Source organism: Cotesia glomerata, linkage group LG1, assembly GCF_020080835.1.
Source record: "Cotesia glomerata isolate CgM1 linkage group LG1, MPM_Cglom_v2.3, whole genome shotgun sequence".
Taxonomy (NCBI): Eukaryota; Metazoa; Arthropoda; class Insecta; order Hymenoptera; family Braconidae; genus Cotesia; species Cotesia glomerata.
In genome coordinates, this window is record NC_058158.1 from 8,413,131 (window position 1) to 8,428,866 (window position 15,736).

The window sequence follows — 15,736 nt, forward strand, 5'->3', positions numbered from 1 at the left end:
CGGGATCAACGGCTTGCTGTATAAATCACTCCGCGTCTCTTGTCTTGCCTCACATGTGAGTGAGTGAGTGAGTGAGTGAGTGTGTATGGGTGTGTTAAAGTAAGCTTGTTTCTTGGATCAAGTAATTTTCCAATTTACTGTGGATTACTTTTTCTTTCTTACTTTAATAGTTCTACTTAATCAAAGTTTTTTATTTTAGTTTTTTTTTTTTTTATTTGAAACTCGTCCAAAAAAAATAACAAGTAAATAAATAAAGTAAAAAATAGGATTTATACGGATGAGATGATGTGAAATCATATTATTCCGCATGATATGAAATAAAATTGGCTATGGCTGTATAGCTTTGAAAAAATGAGGACAAAGATAATTAGCCTCTGTTCTTGGCTAATTGTCCGTTGCTTTGACAATTAAATTTTATTTTTTTACAATTATTATTACTTTTTATTTAAAATTTTATTAAATGAATTCTTAAAATATAAAACGAAATTATAAGCGGGCTTTTTTTGCTTGCCTGACATTGATTTAAGGAAGTTCGAGCGTAACTAATGAGTCAAAATAATGTAAAAATTTTTTTTTAATTTTAGTCTTCCCGATATTTGTAAAAATTCTTTATTTTAATTTAAAATAATTTAAACAATTTAATAATTGATGATTTTTACTTATTTAATAAAGTAAAGTAATAAAATGACTTTGGTATTTATTACTTGCCGGAATAAATAGATTTGGCAATAGCGAACTTTTCTTTTTTCTCAGCTGTTGACGCGATGTTGTCAAATCTTTATTCGAATAAATAGCTGACGATAAACGAGTTACAAACATAAAATTTGACTTTAAATATTTCAAAAATTATATCGGTAATGTATTATTATTAAATTGTTTTTATATTTTGCAATAATCCGAATTTCTTGTGTATAGTTTTTTATCCGTTAAAGTTGGGAGGTTAATATTGAAAAAAATAATTCAAGTCTCGACAAAAATTTGTCCGCCACAAGAGCCCGTGTATAAGGAGATAAAATATGTGATTTTTAAAATTTAATATCTAAGTAACTAAACGGTGAATCTTTTTTAAATTTTGGGATTAGATAAATTACGTACACTGTAAAAAAAACCGGTGTGAGTCCATGCGGTGTACGGTGTTAAATTCAACACCGAAATCGGTGTAGCAGTAACACCGGTCACGGTGTAAATATTTTTTTTCGGTGTTATAAATTTTCCGGTTTTGATAATATTTTAACTAACACAGTTTTTATAATTAAACTTTTTATGTTTAATAATTGAAAATAAATAATCAAAAAAAGTTAATATTTAATTTAGAAAGCTTAAAATAATAAAATATAAAGTAGATAAAAGTTTTTGATTAAAATAAATACACTGTAAAAAATTTCGATTTAAAAATGGACCCAGAGCATTTTACACGGCCGTGTAGTGTGAAATAATGGTGTGAAATTCTCTCGGAGTAAATTTTCGATCGGTGTTACTTTAACACCATTATTAAAGGACAATTTTACGACATCATATAGATAATCGGAAACTCTAAAATAGTGGATTTTAGTAATTATTTCATAACTTTTAAGTATTTTTTTTAAGATTTTCGGAATACTTCTAAGATAATTTTAGAATCAATGCAATTTATTTGAATCAATTTAGTTGAAATTTTGTCCTTAAATCTTATGTGGAACCTTTTTTGAATAATCTTAAAACATTTTTTTAACTATTTGAGAACAAATTTTGAATACATTTGAGACATTTTTTCGGATATTTTTGAGACAATTTTGGAACATTTTTTGGACAGTTTTAGAGTGTTTTTACAACAAATTTGAAACATTTTTAGAACAATTTTACGACAATTTTGAACGTCTTTTAAATGATTTTCATATAGATAATTTATTTTTGCACAGCTGTAGATTTGTCATATTTAAAACATCCATTATATTATGAGAAACATCATGGTTATGATAAAAATAATTATTATATTGTTCCTAAACATTTAATATTGTAAATACTATTTAACTTGTTGTATAACATTCATTAAATCGATTTCTGAGTAATTTTATAAATTGAAAATTCTTAAATAAATGTTTCTTGTCTCAATTTGATAAATATTGAATATTAATTGTGTTTTATGGATCATGTAATATTCATACTCCGATATGGTGTAAATTTATTCTACTGTTACACCGGTATTACACCGGTTTAACACCGGATTTTTAACACCGCAAAAGAGCACCGCAACACCGGTGTTAATACACAGGTGTTACATAGCGGTGTTAAAATGAGTCCATTTTAACACCGCTTTTTTTATAGTGTATATATTTATACGTATACTTAATTTCAAAGCTCAAAGTTAGAAATTATTTTTTACATTAGATTCGCTCGAACCACCTTAAGCCGAGTGTTTAATTCGATTTAAGTCATGAATTTTTTATTTAATTCGATTTATTACTTGAAAATTGAATAAAGTATCGAATGTCGAAAGATGACTAGACAGTTGGAAATGATGAGATAAAAGTAAGTAGAAGTAAAGGGAAAAAACAAAAATAAAAATCGAAGGGGGGGGGGGAAATAAATAAAAAATAAAATAAAAGTGATTGTCGTGTCGCATCACCCGGCACAACGACAGCGATGGGAAGATTTGAGTTCGCGAAAGACTCGGTAGAAACGGATCCGGTTACAAGGCGAGACGGAACAGGGAAAAGCAATCCGTGAGGTAAAATTGAATCTCGTCGGCGGGATTTAATGAAAGAGATCCGACTCTCGAAGCCATCGAGCATCAAGATCAAGGGGCGTCGTCGGAGATCAAGAGACCCACCCGAAGAGGAGAGGAATGGAGTACTAGCGCTGGTACTGGTACTGAGTATAAGCGTAAATAACGTCGGAACATCCTGGTGAGGGTTAAGACGCCGCCGGGTTAGCAAAAATTTAAGGATTCTTGGCTTTCTGGACCCTACTAATACTTATACCACTACTGAGGCTCCCTCTATCATACACTAAAAGTATCCGAGAATACCCCGGGGCTTTTATAAGTAATTGAAAAGCTCCAAGATATTTCGGACAATATTTACACTTGATCGATTACCTTTATAAACTTATTCTACAAACTAATAATTCATCTCAAGACTTACTAACTTAAATATTTACTCTTGTTATACTTGCTACTTGTTATTATCATGCTTTTTTTTTATTTATTCTCTTTTCATAAAATTTATTTGTCGGTGAACGTTTATTAAAATTTCAAATCCAATTGAAATTTTTTAAAATTAATTAAATAAATAAATAAAAAGAGAAATCTTTTTGAGGAAGAACCATCGGACATTAGGAGATAAGAGAGAATAGCACACGGAAAAAAGAAAACTCGAAAAATTACAGTATATAATGCAACGTAGCACCGATAAAAAAAATCAACTTGACTCAAGAGCCAAAATCTTGAACCAAGAATACCGTTTTGAAAAAAAAAATTTAACTCAAATAATGGATTTTTTCACAAGTTACAGTGTTTCCGGGTTTCACACATGACGGACAGGAAAATTTTTTGACCTATTTTGGTGTTTTTTTCCAATTCTATTGCAGTAAATCAATTTTTAAAAAGTATGAAATTAATCTCTATTAAATTATTTCGACAATAGTATGCAAAATATCTTGATTCCGTGAACTAACAAGACTATAATAATAAAAATAGCCGCCAAAATGAGGCGAAAAAAATTTTTCGATCGTAAAGCACTCTCTGATGCTTCGCATCATGAGTCGTGCAATTACTACATAAATTAAATATGTACTTTAAATAAACTATCATTGTACATATTTGCCATTCAGCCAATGCCGTGGCATCAAAATAATTTAAATAAATAAATATAACTTTTACCTTTAAGACAAATTTTGTTCCTTCTAAACACCAAAGTAGTATCGTTATACTTAGTACCAGGAGGCGCCGAAATATTGAGCCGTAACGCCATCGGTATTTCAGCGCTAAGTAAACCCGAGCATGGAATACGTATTCTAAAGACTTGAAGTGTTGTTGGAACTTGGCCTTTGGCTGAGACATTTACTTGCGGTCGTAGCAGTGCCACCGCCTCGGGATTACCACCTTGCACTCCCACAACATCGTAATCTAATTCCATAGAGTACGGGAGCTGTAATAAATTCATAAAAAATATCTCAGTTAGAATAAGTCATATAGCGACATGATTAATAGCTCAATTAAACACTATCTGAATTTATCACGGAAAAAAATATATAATTAATGTGGAAAAAAAAGTTTTTTAACCTCTTTCTTTATCCCCGTATCTTTTTGGCAGTACCACAACAATGCTCTTTATTTATTAGCTGATAAAAGTCCCTCCGTGATAAGAAAAAATAACACAATATGTGGAACGTACTTTTGTGTCCAGGATTTAATATTTATTTATCACTCCTACGCAAGTGCAAATGCTTAGTTACGTAACGTAATACCTAATCCAGAATTCTGCTGATTATTTATATATATATTTTTTTACAAGTCACGTTAAATAAAATCATACAGAAAAATAACGCACGCATGCAGCGAATTTTAGCATGACTTTGCAAGTGAAATAAAAATAATTTTATATTGACGAAATATAAACTCATTGGTTAACTTTTGAGTTTATGGCGGCTACAATCCTTCGTTACGACTCCCAACATCGTTGCTTATGTATAAATATATAAATATATAACTGTCGGTACATTTGAATGGATAAAGGAGAAAATTCATGAGGTTGCGTTGACATTACAGACTGAATTTAAGTAATAAACAACGGAGACGAATGAGTGAATAGAGAAGAGAAAAGGAGAGAGTTAGCGACGAGTATGAGCTCATGACACGCCACAAGTTTTACGAGGTGACATAAATAATAGGGTTAGGCTGTGCGCTGATACATTGTCAATTCTGCATTCAAATACTCCATGCAGTCTCCCCTTGTGTGACGTTGCTTTTTTTTTTTTAGTATTTCGTGACGTGTTTACACGTCGAATTTAAACAATGCTGAAATTGTTAGTGATGTTTGATAATGCTGAATTAAATGTTTGCGAGACTCGGCGGTGATGTAATTATTTTCTTCAATTATGCTTTGATATTGATCAACTCTGATTGTGTTTTAATGCAATACTAAAACATAATACGGTAGAATATTTTATTTTAATGCGGATTGTTCTATTTATATGACAAACGGGATATAACTACTTTTGAGTAATTTATTTGTTTAGATTATTTAATGCTGGCTATTATGCTAATTACAGTTTAGGCGTTCTATGCTAATGGTGTCATTAAAATCAATTTAGATTAATTTTTCAGTGTTTGTAATTGAGGATTCAAATCAGTAGAGATATAAATCTTTTAAATTATAAAATAAAATTAATTAGACGATTAAAAATAGACAAGCAACGTTGCAGTCACTATGTGACTGCCGTAATTTGTGAATTATAAATAAATAAAATTTTGCTTTATTAAATTAATGACTTTTGTTAAATTATACTGTACTTTTTTAACTATTGATGTTTTGAAAGATATAAGCTCATTCCGATGTTACACTCATCAAGAGCTTTCATTTGAGTACCCACATACATTTTGATATATTTTTCATATATACATATATATAATACATATAAATATATAAAAAATTGATGTGGGTACTCAAATGAAAGGTCTTGATGAGTGTAACATCGAGATGAGCTTATATCTTTAAAAATCTCGATAGTTCACAAGATACAAGGTCATTTCTTAATTATGTTAAATTGCACTGTACTTTCTTAAATATTGACGTTTTTAAAGATATAAGCTCATCTCGGTGTTACACTCATCAAGAGCTTTCATTTGAGTACCCACATGCATTTTGATATATTTTTCATATCTATACATATATATATATATATGAAAAATTGATATGGGTACTCAAATGAAAGGTCTTGATGAGTGTAACATCGAGATGAGCTTATATCTTTAAAAATGTCGATAGTTCACAAGATACAAGGTCATTTCTTAATTATGTTAAATTGCACTGTACTTTTTTAAATATTGACGTTTTTAAAATTATAAACTCATCCCGATGTTATACTCATCAAGAGCTTTCATTTGAGTACCCACATACATTTTGATATATTTTTCATATATACATATACATAATGTAAATAAATATATGAAAAATTGATGTGGGTACTCAAATGAAAGGTCTTGATGAGTCTAACATCGGGATGAGCTGATATCTTTAAAAATGTCAATAGTTCATGAGATATAAGGCCATTTCTTAAAATTGTTCTGTACTTTCTTAACTATTGAGGTTTTTAAAGATATAAGCTCATTCCGATGTTACACTCATCATGAGCTTTCATTTGAGTACCCACGTGCATTTTGTTATATTTTTCATATTTACATATATATAATAAATATAAATATATGAAAAATTGATGTGGGTACTCAAATGAAAGGTCTTGATAAATGTAACATCGAGATGAGTTTATATCTTTAAAAATCTCAATAGTTCACGAGATACAAGGTAATTTCTTAATTATGTATCTAGAGATAGCGCATTTTGAAATTCAGCCTAAATACTGATAATAAATTGACTATTGGTGAGAATGATATGAAACCTTGAAAAGGGACAAATTCAAGTTAAGCCCTTTTCAATGACATTGAATTTCACTAAAAAAACCGATTTTATCATATGACTCTTTTGGAAACAAAATTTCGTTTATTCTTTTAATAATATAGATGATTTAAATTGTATAATTAACATAATTATAAATCATAATAGAGCGTCATTATCTTTGTACATTGATGGATGATACTATCTATCTGGATACACTTTAATCATTAAATTAATGAACCAGATATAATTGATAGTGATTATCGATCAACTGATATTCGTCATCAGCAAATATTGGCAGATAAAAAAAATAATAACTCGGGAGGAGTAATTTAGTAGGACGTAAATCGAACGGAATCAGTTTTGAATATCCAATTACGGTAGTAGTAAATGATGAATATATAATGGGGATAGCCATTGAAAATTCGATAACTCGTTGGCTTAAATATCGATCGATAGTGAGTTATGTGTCGACTGGTTGAATTATTATCAACCAGTATCGAGTCTGTTAGCTTAAATTCTCGGTTGAGTCTGTACATACGCTTAGATATACATACAGACCAACAAGACCAGCTCACCGAAATGTATTACCCCAAGACGACACGTGAAGACGGAAAATTTATATTCCCCAAGAAAATAACTTACAGAGAAGCCTTCAGGTTCCCGTCTCAAGTCTCGTTTGCAAAAGAGACAAAGAGACAAACTACTTGTGCTAAAAATTCTTTTTATTCTCTGCTATTGAAAAAAAGTTTAAAAAAACAAACTAAAAAGTTCTCACAATATATTATACTTTTTGCAGTTTGTTTTAGTCCCTTTCGCCGGATACACTTGCTACAAATCAAATTATAAAGTCATTTAAAATGCTGCTGGGTAGTATCATCACGTAGAAAAATTGTTGAATCCTCGAATCGATTTATGGCAGGAAAAGATTGAAGGATTGCTTGTACGCGCTGCACTCCTCGGTGATTTTCTGCAGCTCCAAGCGTTTGCTTAATATCCACTCTCGAATTTCAGTAATAGCGTAAAAATGTTTGCTCGCTGAGCGTCCGTTATACCTCTATACCTCTTTTACTTCTGCTACGACTACTACTACTACTACTACTTGTACTTTTACTTAGACTACTTCCTGTGTAGTAGTAGGACTACTCATACTACTTTTGTGGAGCCAGCCATTTCCGGCGCCCGATGAACAAGCTTTCAACCTCCACTTGCACTTCAATCCCCCCGTCCTGGTATTCGTTCACCTCTAAAATTACCCCAACTGCCCCTTCCCCTTCTACACTGGGTTTGCTCTCATCCTTTTATATCCATAACAACCCCTCGAGCTCCTCTGTGTACTCAACAAACTTTTGTATACTGCACCCAAATATTATCATCATTATTATTATTAATACTATTACCAACTTTGCTAACGTTGTTAAAAAATCTCCATTGATGTAACAGCGATTTAGTTGTTCAGTATTTTAAAATAATCATTCTTAACAGACACTGATAGAAGGGTTTGTTTATATTTAATAAGCTTTATTAACTGTTAATAAATTATTTTTTAACATCATAGGATTTAATGAATATTTATTAACAGTTAATAAGTAATTTATTAACTGTTAACGAATATTTATTAATGGTTAATGAATATTTGTTAACTGTTAACAAATATTTATTTAAAATAAAAGGCAAAAATAGCAATTTTCTTTTGACACTTTTTATAACCCTATAGCTGGAATACATGATAATAATTAAATTCACTAAATAAATTAACGTTTTTAATATTTAAAAATGTAAAAGATAATTTTGAGCTGTGATAGAATTTGATATTTTACAATAAACGACAGTGTAAAAAAAAATCGTCTTAAAATTGTCGTTCGTTTAAGATCTTAAACGTGACACAAACTGACTATTTTAAGACGCCAAAAAAAAAAATTCCGAGAGCAGATTTTTGAAAATTTTGTTCTTGAATTTGTTGTGAAAATTAATTTTTAGGAATATTTCAGACGATTTTACGACTTTCTAACCGCAATATTTTTGAGTAAGATGTTTTTAAATTGAATTTAAAATTGTTAAAAAATTATTATCTGACAATTTTAAGACTTTTTTAAGACGTTCCGTTTTAATGTTCCGGGGCTCTGTCGCTGTTAGCCCATCTTAAAATAGTCTAAATTTTAAAAAAAAAATTTTTTTAAACTAATTTAAGATAATTTTAAGACAATTTAAAGACGCTCCATAATGATTTTCTGGAGCTGTCACGGTGGAATCATCTTAAAATAGCCTAAAAATTTTTTAATAATTATTTTGACTTTTTTAAGACTATTTTAAGATCTTTTCAAGACGATTTTAAGATTTTTTTAAGACTATTTTAAGATTTAAGTCTTAAAATAATTTTTAAATAGTCTTAAAAAAATTTTTAGGCTATTTTCAGATGACATCACAGTGACAGATCCGGAAAATTATTATGGAGCGTCTTTAAATTGTCTTAAAATTATCTTAAATTAGTTCTAAAAAAATCTTAAAAAAAAATTTAGACTATTTTAAGATGAGCTAACAGCGACAGAGCCCCGGAACATTAAAACGGAACGTCTGAAAAAAGTCTTAAAATAGTCAGATAATAATTTTTTAACAATTTTAAATTCAATTTAAAAACATCTTACTCAAAAATATTGCGGTTAGAAAGTCGTAAAATCGTCTGAAATATTCCTAAAAATTAATTTTCACAACAAATTCAAGAACAAAATTTTCAAAAATCTGCTCTCGGAATTTTTTTTTTTGGCGTCTTAAAAGAGTCTTAAAATAGTCAGTTTGTGTCACGTTTAAGATCTTAAACGAACGACAATTTTAAGACGATTTTTTTTTACACGGGCGTTATTATTATGTAATATAATTAATCCAAATAATTTATTATGATGATTTTTGTTTATAAGCAATCTTCATATCATATGACATTACATGCCAAACAAATTCACTCAACAAAATATTTATTAATTGTTAATAAATATTTGTTAACTATTAATAAATATTTATTAACTATTAATAAATGTACTTTCCTCCCAAATAAATATTTATTGAATGTTAAAAAATATTTATTAAAATTTAATAGATTAAATTATTGTCTTCAAATAAATTAAATTATTTATAGTTAATAAATCCTTCTATCAGTAGATAAATTTAACTCTGATTTAAAATTAAACAGTAAATCTTTCTGATTAAAAAAAAAACTGCAGTTTTAAAGTAAAAAAAATTAATCAAATATTGAATTCAATTAAAAGAATCCCAGAAATTCTTCAACCTTTTTAATTGCGATAAAACTAGATTTTCTTTTTTATTTTTTTTTTTAATAAATGTCACTGACAAACTTTGATATTATTCACGGTAGGAGAGCTTTTAATACGATTTCAGAAAGTAATTTCTGGCAGAATGAGATCAGAGCGTGGGGGGCGTGAGTGAGAGCGAGCAGTTTAGTTGTAGTCGGTAGTAAAAAGACCAGAATCATTTTATCCCATTTCGGACAGCGGTTTGTCCGTGGTCGAGTCAAAAAATAAAAAACATACCAAAAGAAATGATAAAAAGCGTAAAAAATCAGGTTGACAAGGGGAGCAAAGGTTTTACCGTTTTAACTTTTATTTTTTTATTTTCATTCTTTGGCCGCGTGCAATAACGACATGCCATTGGTTTCTCCCTTATTCCCATTCTTTGTAAAAATGAAATGAAAGTTGCGAATTCACGCTTTGATTTCATTCCCGCTCTCGGGCTTCTGGCTCTCCTCTTTGTCCCTTACTTCGCGAACCAACTCTAAAACTCCGGCTTCTTCTTCTCTTCTCAACGAGCTTTTACCTACAACTGTTACGGAATGATGACGAAATTCCTCCCTTAGCTGTTGGAAATTTAATCGAGGTGTCTTTGACATAAACGATTCGGAACTAAATTCGACATGCCTGGAATGTGACATTCAATACTTATTTTTGCTACTTTACTTCAGTGTCTGATACTTATTTTCCCTCATCAGATACTCTGTCGTAAAATACAGTCAAAAAATCAAGGCAGCTCTTTTTTTTTTTTATTTACAGCCGACTCACTCAATTATTTATCTCGAGCATACACTGATAGAAGGATTTATTAACTATTAATAATTTAATTTATTTGAAAACAATTATTCAATTTATTAAATTTTAATAAATATTTTTTAGTATTCAATAAATATTCATTTGGGAGAAAAGTACATTTATTAATAGTTAATAAGTATTTATTAATAATTAACAAATATTTATTAACAGTTAATAAATATTTTATTGAGTGAATTTGTTTGGCTTGCAATGTCATATGATATGAAGATTGCTTATAAACAAAAATCGTCATAATAAATTATTTGGATTAATTATAATACATTATAATAACGTTTATTGTAAAATACCAAATTTTATCACAGCTCATAATTATCTTTGATATTTTTAAAAAGTTTGGAAAATCCAAATGAGCATGCCTTAAGCGCTCATGTCATACATAAATTATTTAGATCATAAAAATTATTCGTTTTTAATTTGAATTTTCCCGCGAGTAGTATTATTCCCTCTGTAAGTCGAACTGAAGAAAAATTTTAACAGATGATAAAACAGATAGTAATTATACCATCATGTATGTATAGTTTCTGCTTGTTTATAGTTATTTCAATTCTGTTTATGAAAAATAATATATATGGCTGCCGAAATCGCAGAAAAAGTCACCAAACTGACAATCAAAAAAAATTAACTGTATTGAAACGGAATTATTTTGACACGCAATTTTCACAAGGGTTTTGATAAACTTCCTCAGGAATAAAACAAAAAAAAAATTAAATCGTAAAAGTGATTTTTGACAAAGTTGTGGTGTTATCAAGTCCAGTGCTCCCGTGAATACCACGCTTTTATTCATTTAATTCATCAGAAAAACGAGTTTTTTCTGATAAATCTTATTTAATCGATAAGAAAATTTTTTTTAATGTGTTCTGTAGTTACTATTATTGATTTCAATATGCTTTTTATCCATAATTTTTTTCGTTTTAATTATGAAAATCACGTTTTAATCGAAATCACGATTTTTAGTCGAGAGTAGAGCATACCTGCGCGCTTCGCGCTTAAGGCATGCAATATTAAATGAATTATTATCATGTATTCCAGCTATAGAGTTATAAAAAGTGTCAAAAGAAAATTGCTATTTTTGCTTTTTATTCTAAATAAATATTTATTAACAGTTAATAAATTTTACTTAATAAATTACTTATTAACTCTTAATAAATATTTGTTAACTGTTAACAAGTATTTATTAACATTTAATAAATCGTATTTAATAAACTTTATTAGCTGTTAATAAATGATTTTTTAACATCATAGGATTTAATAAATATTTATTAATAGTTAATAAAGTTTATTAAATACAAACAAATCCTTCTATCGGTGTATACATTATTTTTGGATTACAAATCCAAATTTCATTTTGTTGAGGAAATTTTTTATGAAAATTATTTTTATTCTGAGTAATTTTTTTTTTTCTGAAATTATAATTATAAATATTATTATTATTATTATTATTATTGTAGTAATAATTTTTATTATAATTATAATTATAATTATTATTTTTATAATTATAAATAACAGAAAATTTTCAAGTCTCGAGAGGCTCGTGAGTGTTCATGAATATTTGAATTATTTTTTATTCATCTAATATTGTCAGTCTACATCGACGTATCTTGACATCCTAATACACTATGCTGAAGCAACAAACTTGTGCATTATACACTCTTATACGCCATACGTCGCGTGACACATTACATACTGCCTACGAAAAATTAAGGGAACTAAATTCTCCGGGGTCTTCGTGTGTTTCGGCATCTCTTCGTGGATTGTTCAGGGACACGCGAGAACTCACAACGGTGTATAGCTACTACACTTGAGACCCTGTAATATTTCAATAAAATATTTATTTCTCAATGGTCATGTACACCCGTGCTATTTCATTTTTTTTTTCACTTGAGAATAATAAAATCAAACGCTGGAAGTAACAGATCAAACAAATTTTATTCTCTAATAAATTTTCGATTTATCTCAAGTGTCATTGACATGAAAGTAGATTTCTCGAGCGGTGATTTTGAATTTACTACTAACTTCATTCAAGAAAATAAATATGTTTGTTTGAAATAGTAAATAACATTGAAATACTTTTGTTTCTCATAAAATTATTTTATAAACTACGGATAAATTGAAGTTGAAAAATGTTCCGATGAAAATTCTATTTTTCAAGTATTCAAATTTGTCAATAAATTAATCGGATTTTAAAGAAACTGGTAAATAAATTGAACAAATTGTCGTTTGAATTTGAGTTTACTACAATCGGGGTCTGCTGAAGATGGAAGAGAATAAATCAAGGAATACAATAAACCATTCAAGCGGATGTTTTGGTATCGATCAGACAAACAATCCATAGACAAGAAGGGATAAATCGTAGAAAATATATATAATATAGTTTGGCAAATAATAATAAAGTTAGCATAAATTATGCGCGCGGTGTCTCTCCCTCGTCGGCCCGTCATTTGCATACACGAAAATTTCCAGGGATTATTTAGAGTAACCCTACGGGCAAATCAACTGCGACCGCAGTCATCGGATGACGTGGATTAATTATTATACTTTATACGAGCGCGTTTACGTGGTTTAAACGAAACCGCGCTTTTCGGTTTACATACAATGTCATTGTCATTGTCACTGTTATTCTCATTGATTCTCAACAGTCATAAATTATTATTTATATCATCAGTTTATTTTTTAAAAAATAATTTTATATTATTAATTAATAAATTAAATATACACATAATTAAAGCTTTCAAATTTTTCACAAATGATTTTTTATTTTATTTATAAGTTATATAATTAGCCGCAAAATAATTGTAAATTTAAATCATAAAAAATTTGTAATTTATTTTACTCCAAATAAAATGAAATTTTTAACTTTTGAATAGTTATTTATTAATAACTATAGAAAAGTAAATAGCTGAAATTTTGAACTAAGGGATGAGTCAAGAAGATTCTATTTACACTAACTTTGGACCATCTGTAAAATATAAATTTACACAACCTCAATTTCTATTTTAATTATAAAAGTTTGATTACAATTATTAAGATATTCTGTTTGACGTGCAGATATTTCGTCTTTGCAAAAAATCATTTTTAACTCATGGAAAAAAGAAAACTTGAAAAATTACATTATAAATAGTAATAAGTGTCCCGTCATATTCAAAACTAGAAAAATTACAGTACGAATAAACATTTTTCTGAATTCAAATTTTGAATGTTAATTTTCAGAGCTTTCAATGTAATATTTACATTTTACAATGTAATTCTTACAAAATCTGCATTGATAAAAGGATTTATTTGTATTAAAAAATATTTGTTAATAGTTAACAAATCATTTATCAGGGACCACTTTTTAGTATTAAACAAATTTAATAAATCTGATATTCATTTATTAAATATTAATAAGTATTTTTAAAAATTAAAAAATATTTGTAAAGAACTCAAAAGTGGTCTCTAATAAATGATTGGTTAAATATTAACAAATATTTTTAACTATAATCAAATCCTTTAATCAGTGTGTAATAATTATAATCTGAAACTGTAATTTTTCCACTTTTCATCATGGAGCGCTACGTTACATTATATAATGTAATTTTTCTTTTTTACGTGCATTAAAAGAATACATTTTACTTTAAATATTAAAATTTCGATATCAATATTTAGATATTAATTTTAATAATGTTTAAATTAAAATTTCAAAAGTTATTTAAATAAAAAACAACAATTCATAAAACTAATTACATCCTACGGCTCAAAATTGATGATAAAATAATTATTTATTGACCTTTTTGATTGTATCAATACACAGAAAAAAAATGTTCTTGAATCAAGTTTATAATTTTGAAGAACTTTATCTTCTTGATTTGAATAAAAAAATTCTTAAACTAAGAAATTTTTAATTGGTTTAAGTAAATTTTACTTGATTCAAAAATTTTTCGTCTTTATTCAAGACAATTACCCTCTTCGAAATTATTTTCTTGGTTTAAGAATTTTCCTGTTGAATCAAGTTAATCTTTTTTTCAGTGTACACGGAAAGAACAATAACCCACTGTACATCCTCGTATAGTATACTCCGTGGTATTTGTAGTGAAAAAAAAATTTAAGACTATAGTCAATATCCTTCAAAGTATACTAAATTATTTTTTGACTGTACTCAGTGAAGTCTCCGATTTAATCGATTATTTTTTATGGTTATATCGCGTAAAACTTCACGGGATATAATCTGAAAAATTATTTCGTGTAAATTAAATTATACTCGGTTGAAATTTGGATTATACCCACGGTGACTTCGCCATTTTTTTTTCTAGGGCCTGTGCGTAAAGTGCTGTTTATAATTTGTGAGTTATAGTCAATCAGCTTATTGGACATTAATTAAAATATAATCAGTGAATTATATGAGTGTGTGACTATTTATATATTTTGATATGTAAAAATATTTTTTTCTTAGCCTAACATTTTTAAGTTCGAAGAGTCTAAGAAAAGAAAAAAAAATTTTTTAACCCCAAATTATCGGAAAAATTGTGCTTTAATGCTCCTTAAATGTTTTTGATATATGTAATAATTATTTAAAACAATATTTAACTAACCTAATATTTAAAATACATAATAGATATAATAATGCTAAGTGCGCAGGCGCTAGAAAAAAAATTGGCGGAGTCACCGTGGGCATAATCTAAATTTCAACAGAGTATAATTTAATTTACACGAAATAATTTTTCAGATTATATCCCGTGAAGTTTTACGCGATATAACCAGAAAAATTAATCGATTAAATCGGAGACTTCACTGAGTACAGTCCAAAAATAATTTAGTATACTTTGAAGGATATTGACTATAGTCTTAAATTTTTTTTACTACAAATACCACGGAGTATGCTATACGAGGATGTACAGTGGGTTATTGTTCTTTCCGTGTAGATAAATTTACTAACAACTCTCGATTTGACGTCATTTATTTTCTTAGGTTATAATTTCGATGGAAAAATCTTATATTAAAATTGTTTTTACAAAGATATTTATAAAACTCAGACATTGTGTGTTTTTTCCGAGC

The 15,736-nt window shown here is 28.3% G+C and overlaps 1 protein-coding gene across 4 annotated transcripts in view; it reads right to left on the reverse strand.

Moving 5' to 3' along the window:
- Positions 1 to 15,736, reverse strand: part of LOC123269049 (tyrosine-protein kinase Drl) — a 238,310-nt gene that overhangs the window by 31,559 nt on the left and 191,015 nt on the right. For all 4 annotated transcript variants that reach the window (XM_044734562.1, XM_044734568.1, XM_044734552.1 and 1 more), the window contains one exon: positions 3,860 to 4,127. In XM_044734562.1, the coding sequence (XP_044590497.1) occupies positions 3,860 to 4,127 (268 nt within the window). The remainder of the gene's footprint in view (positions 1 to 3,859; positions 4,128 to 15,736) is intronic.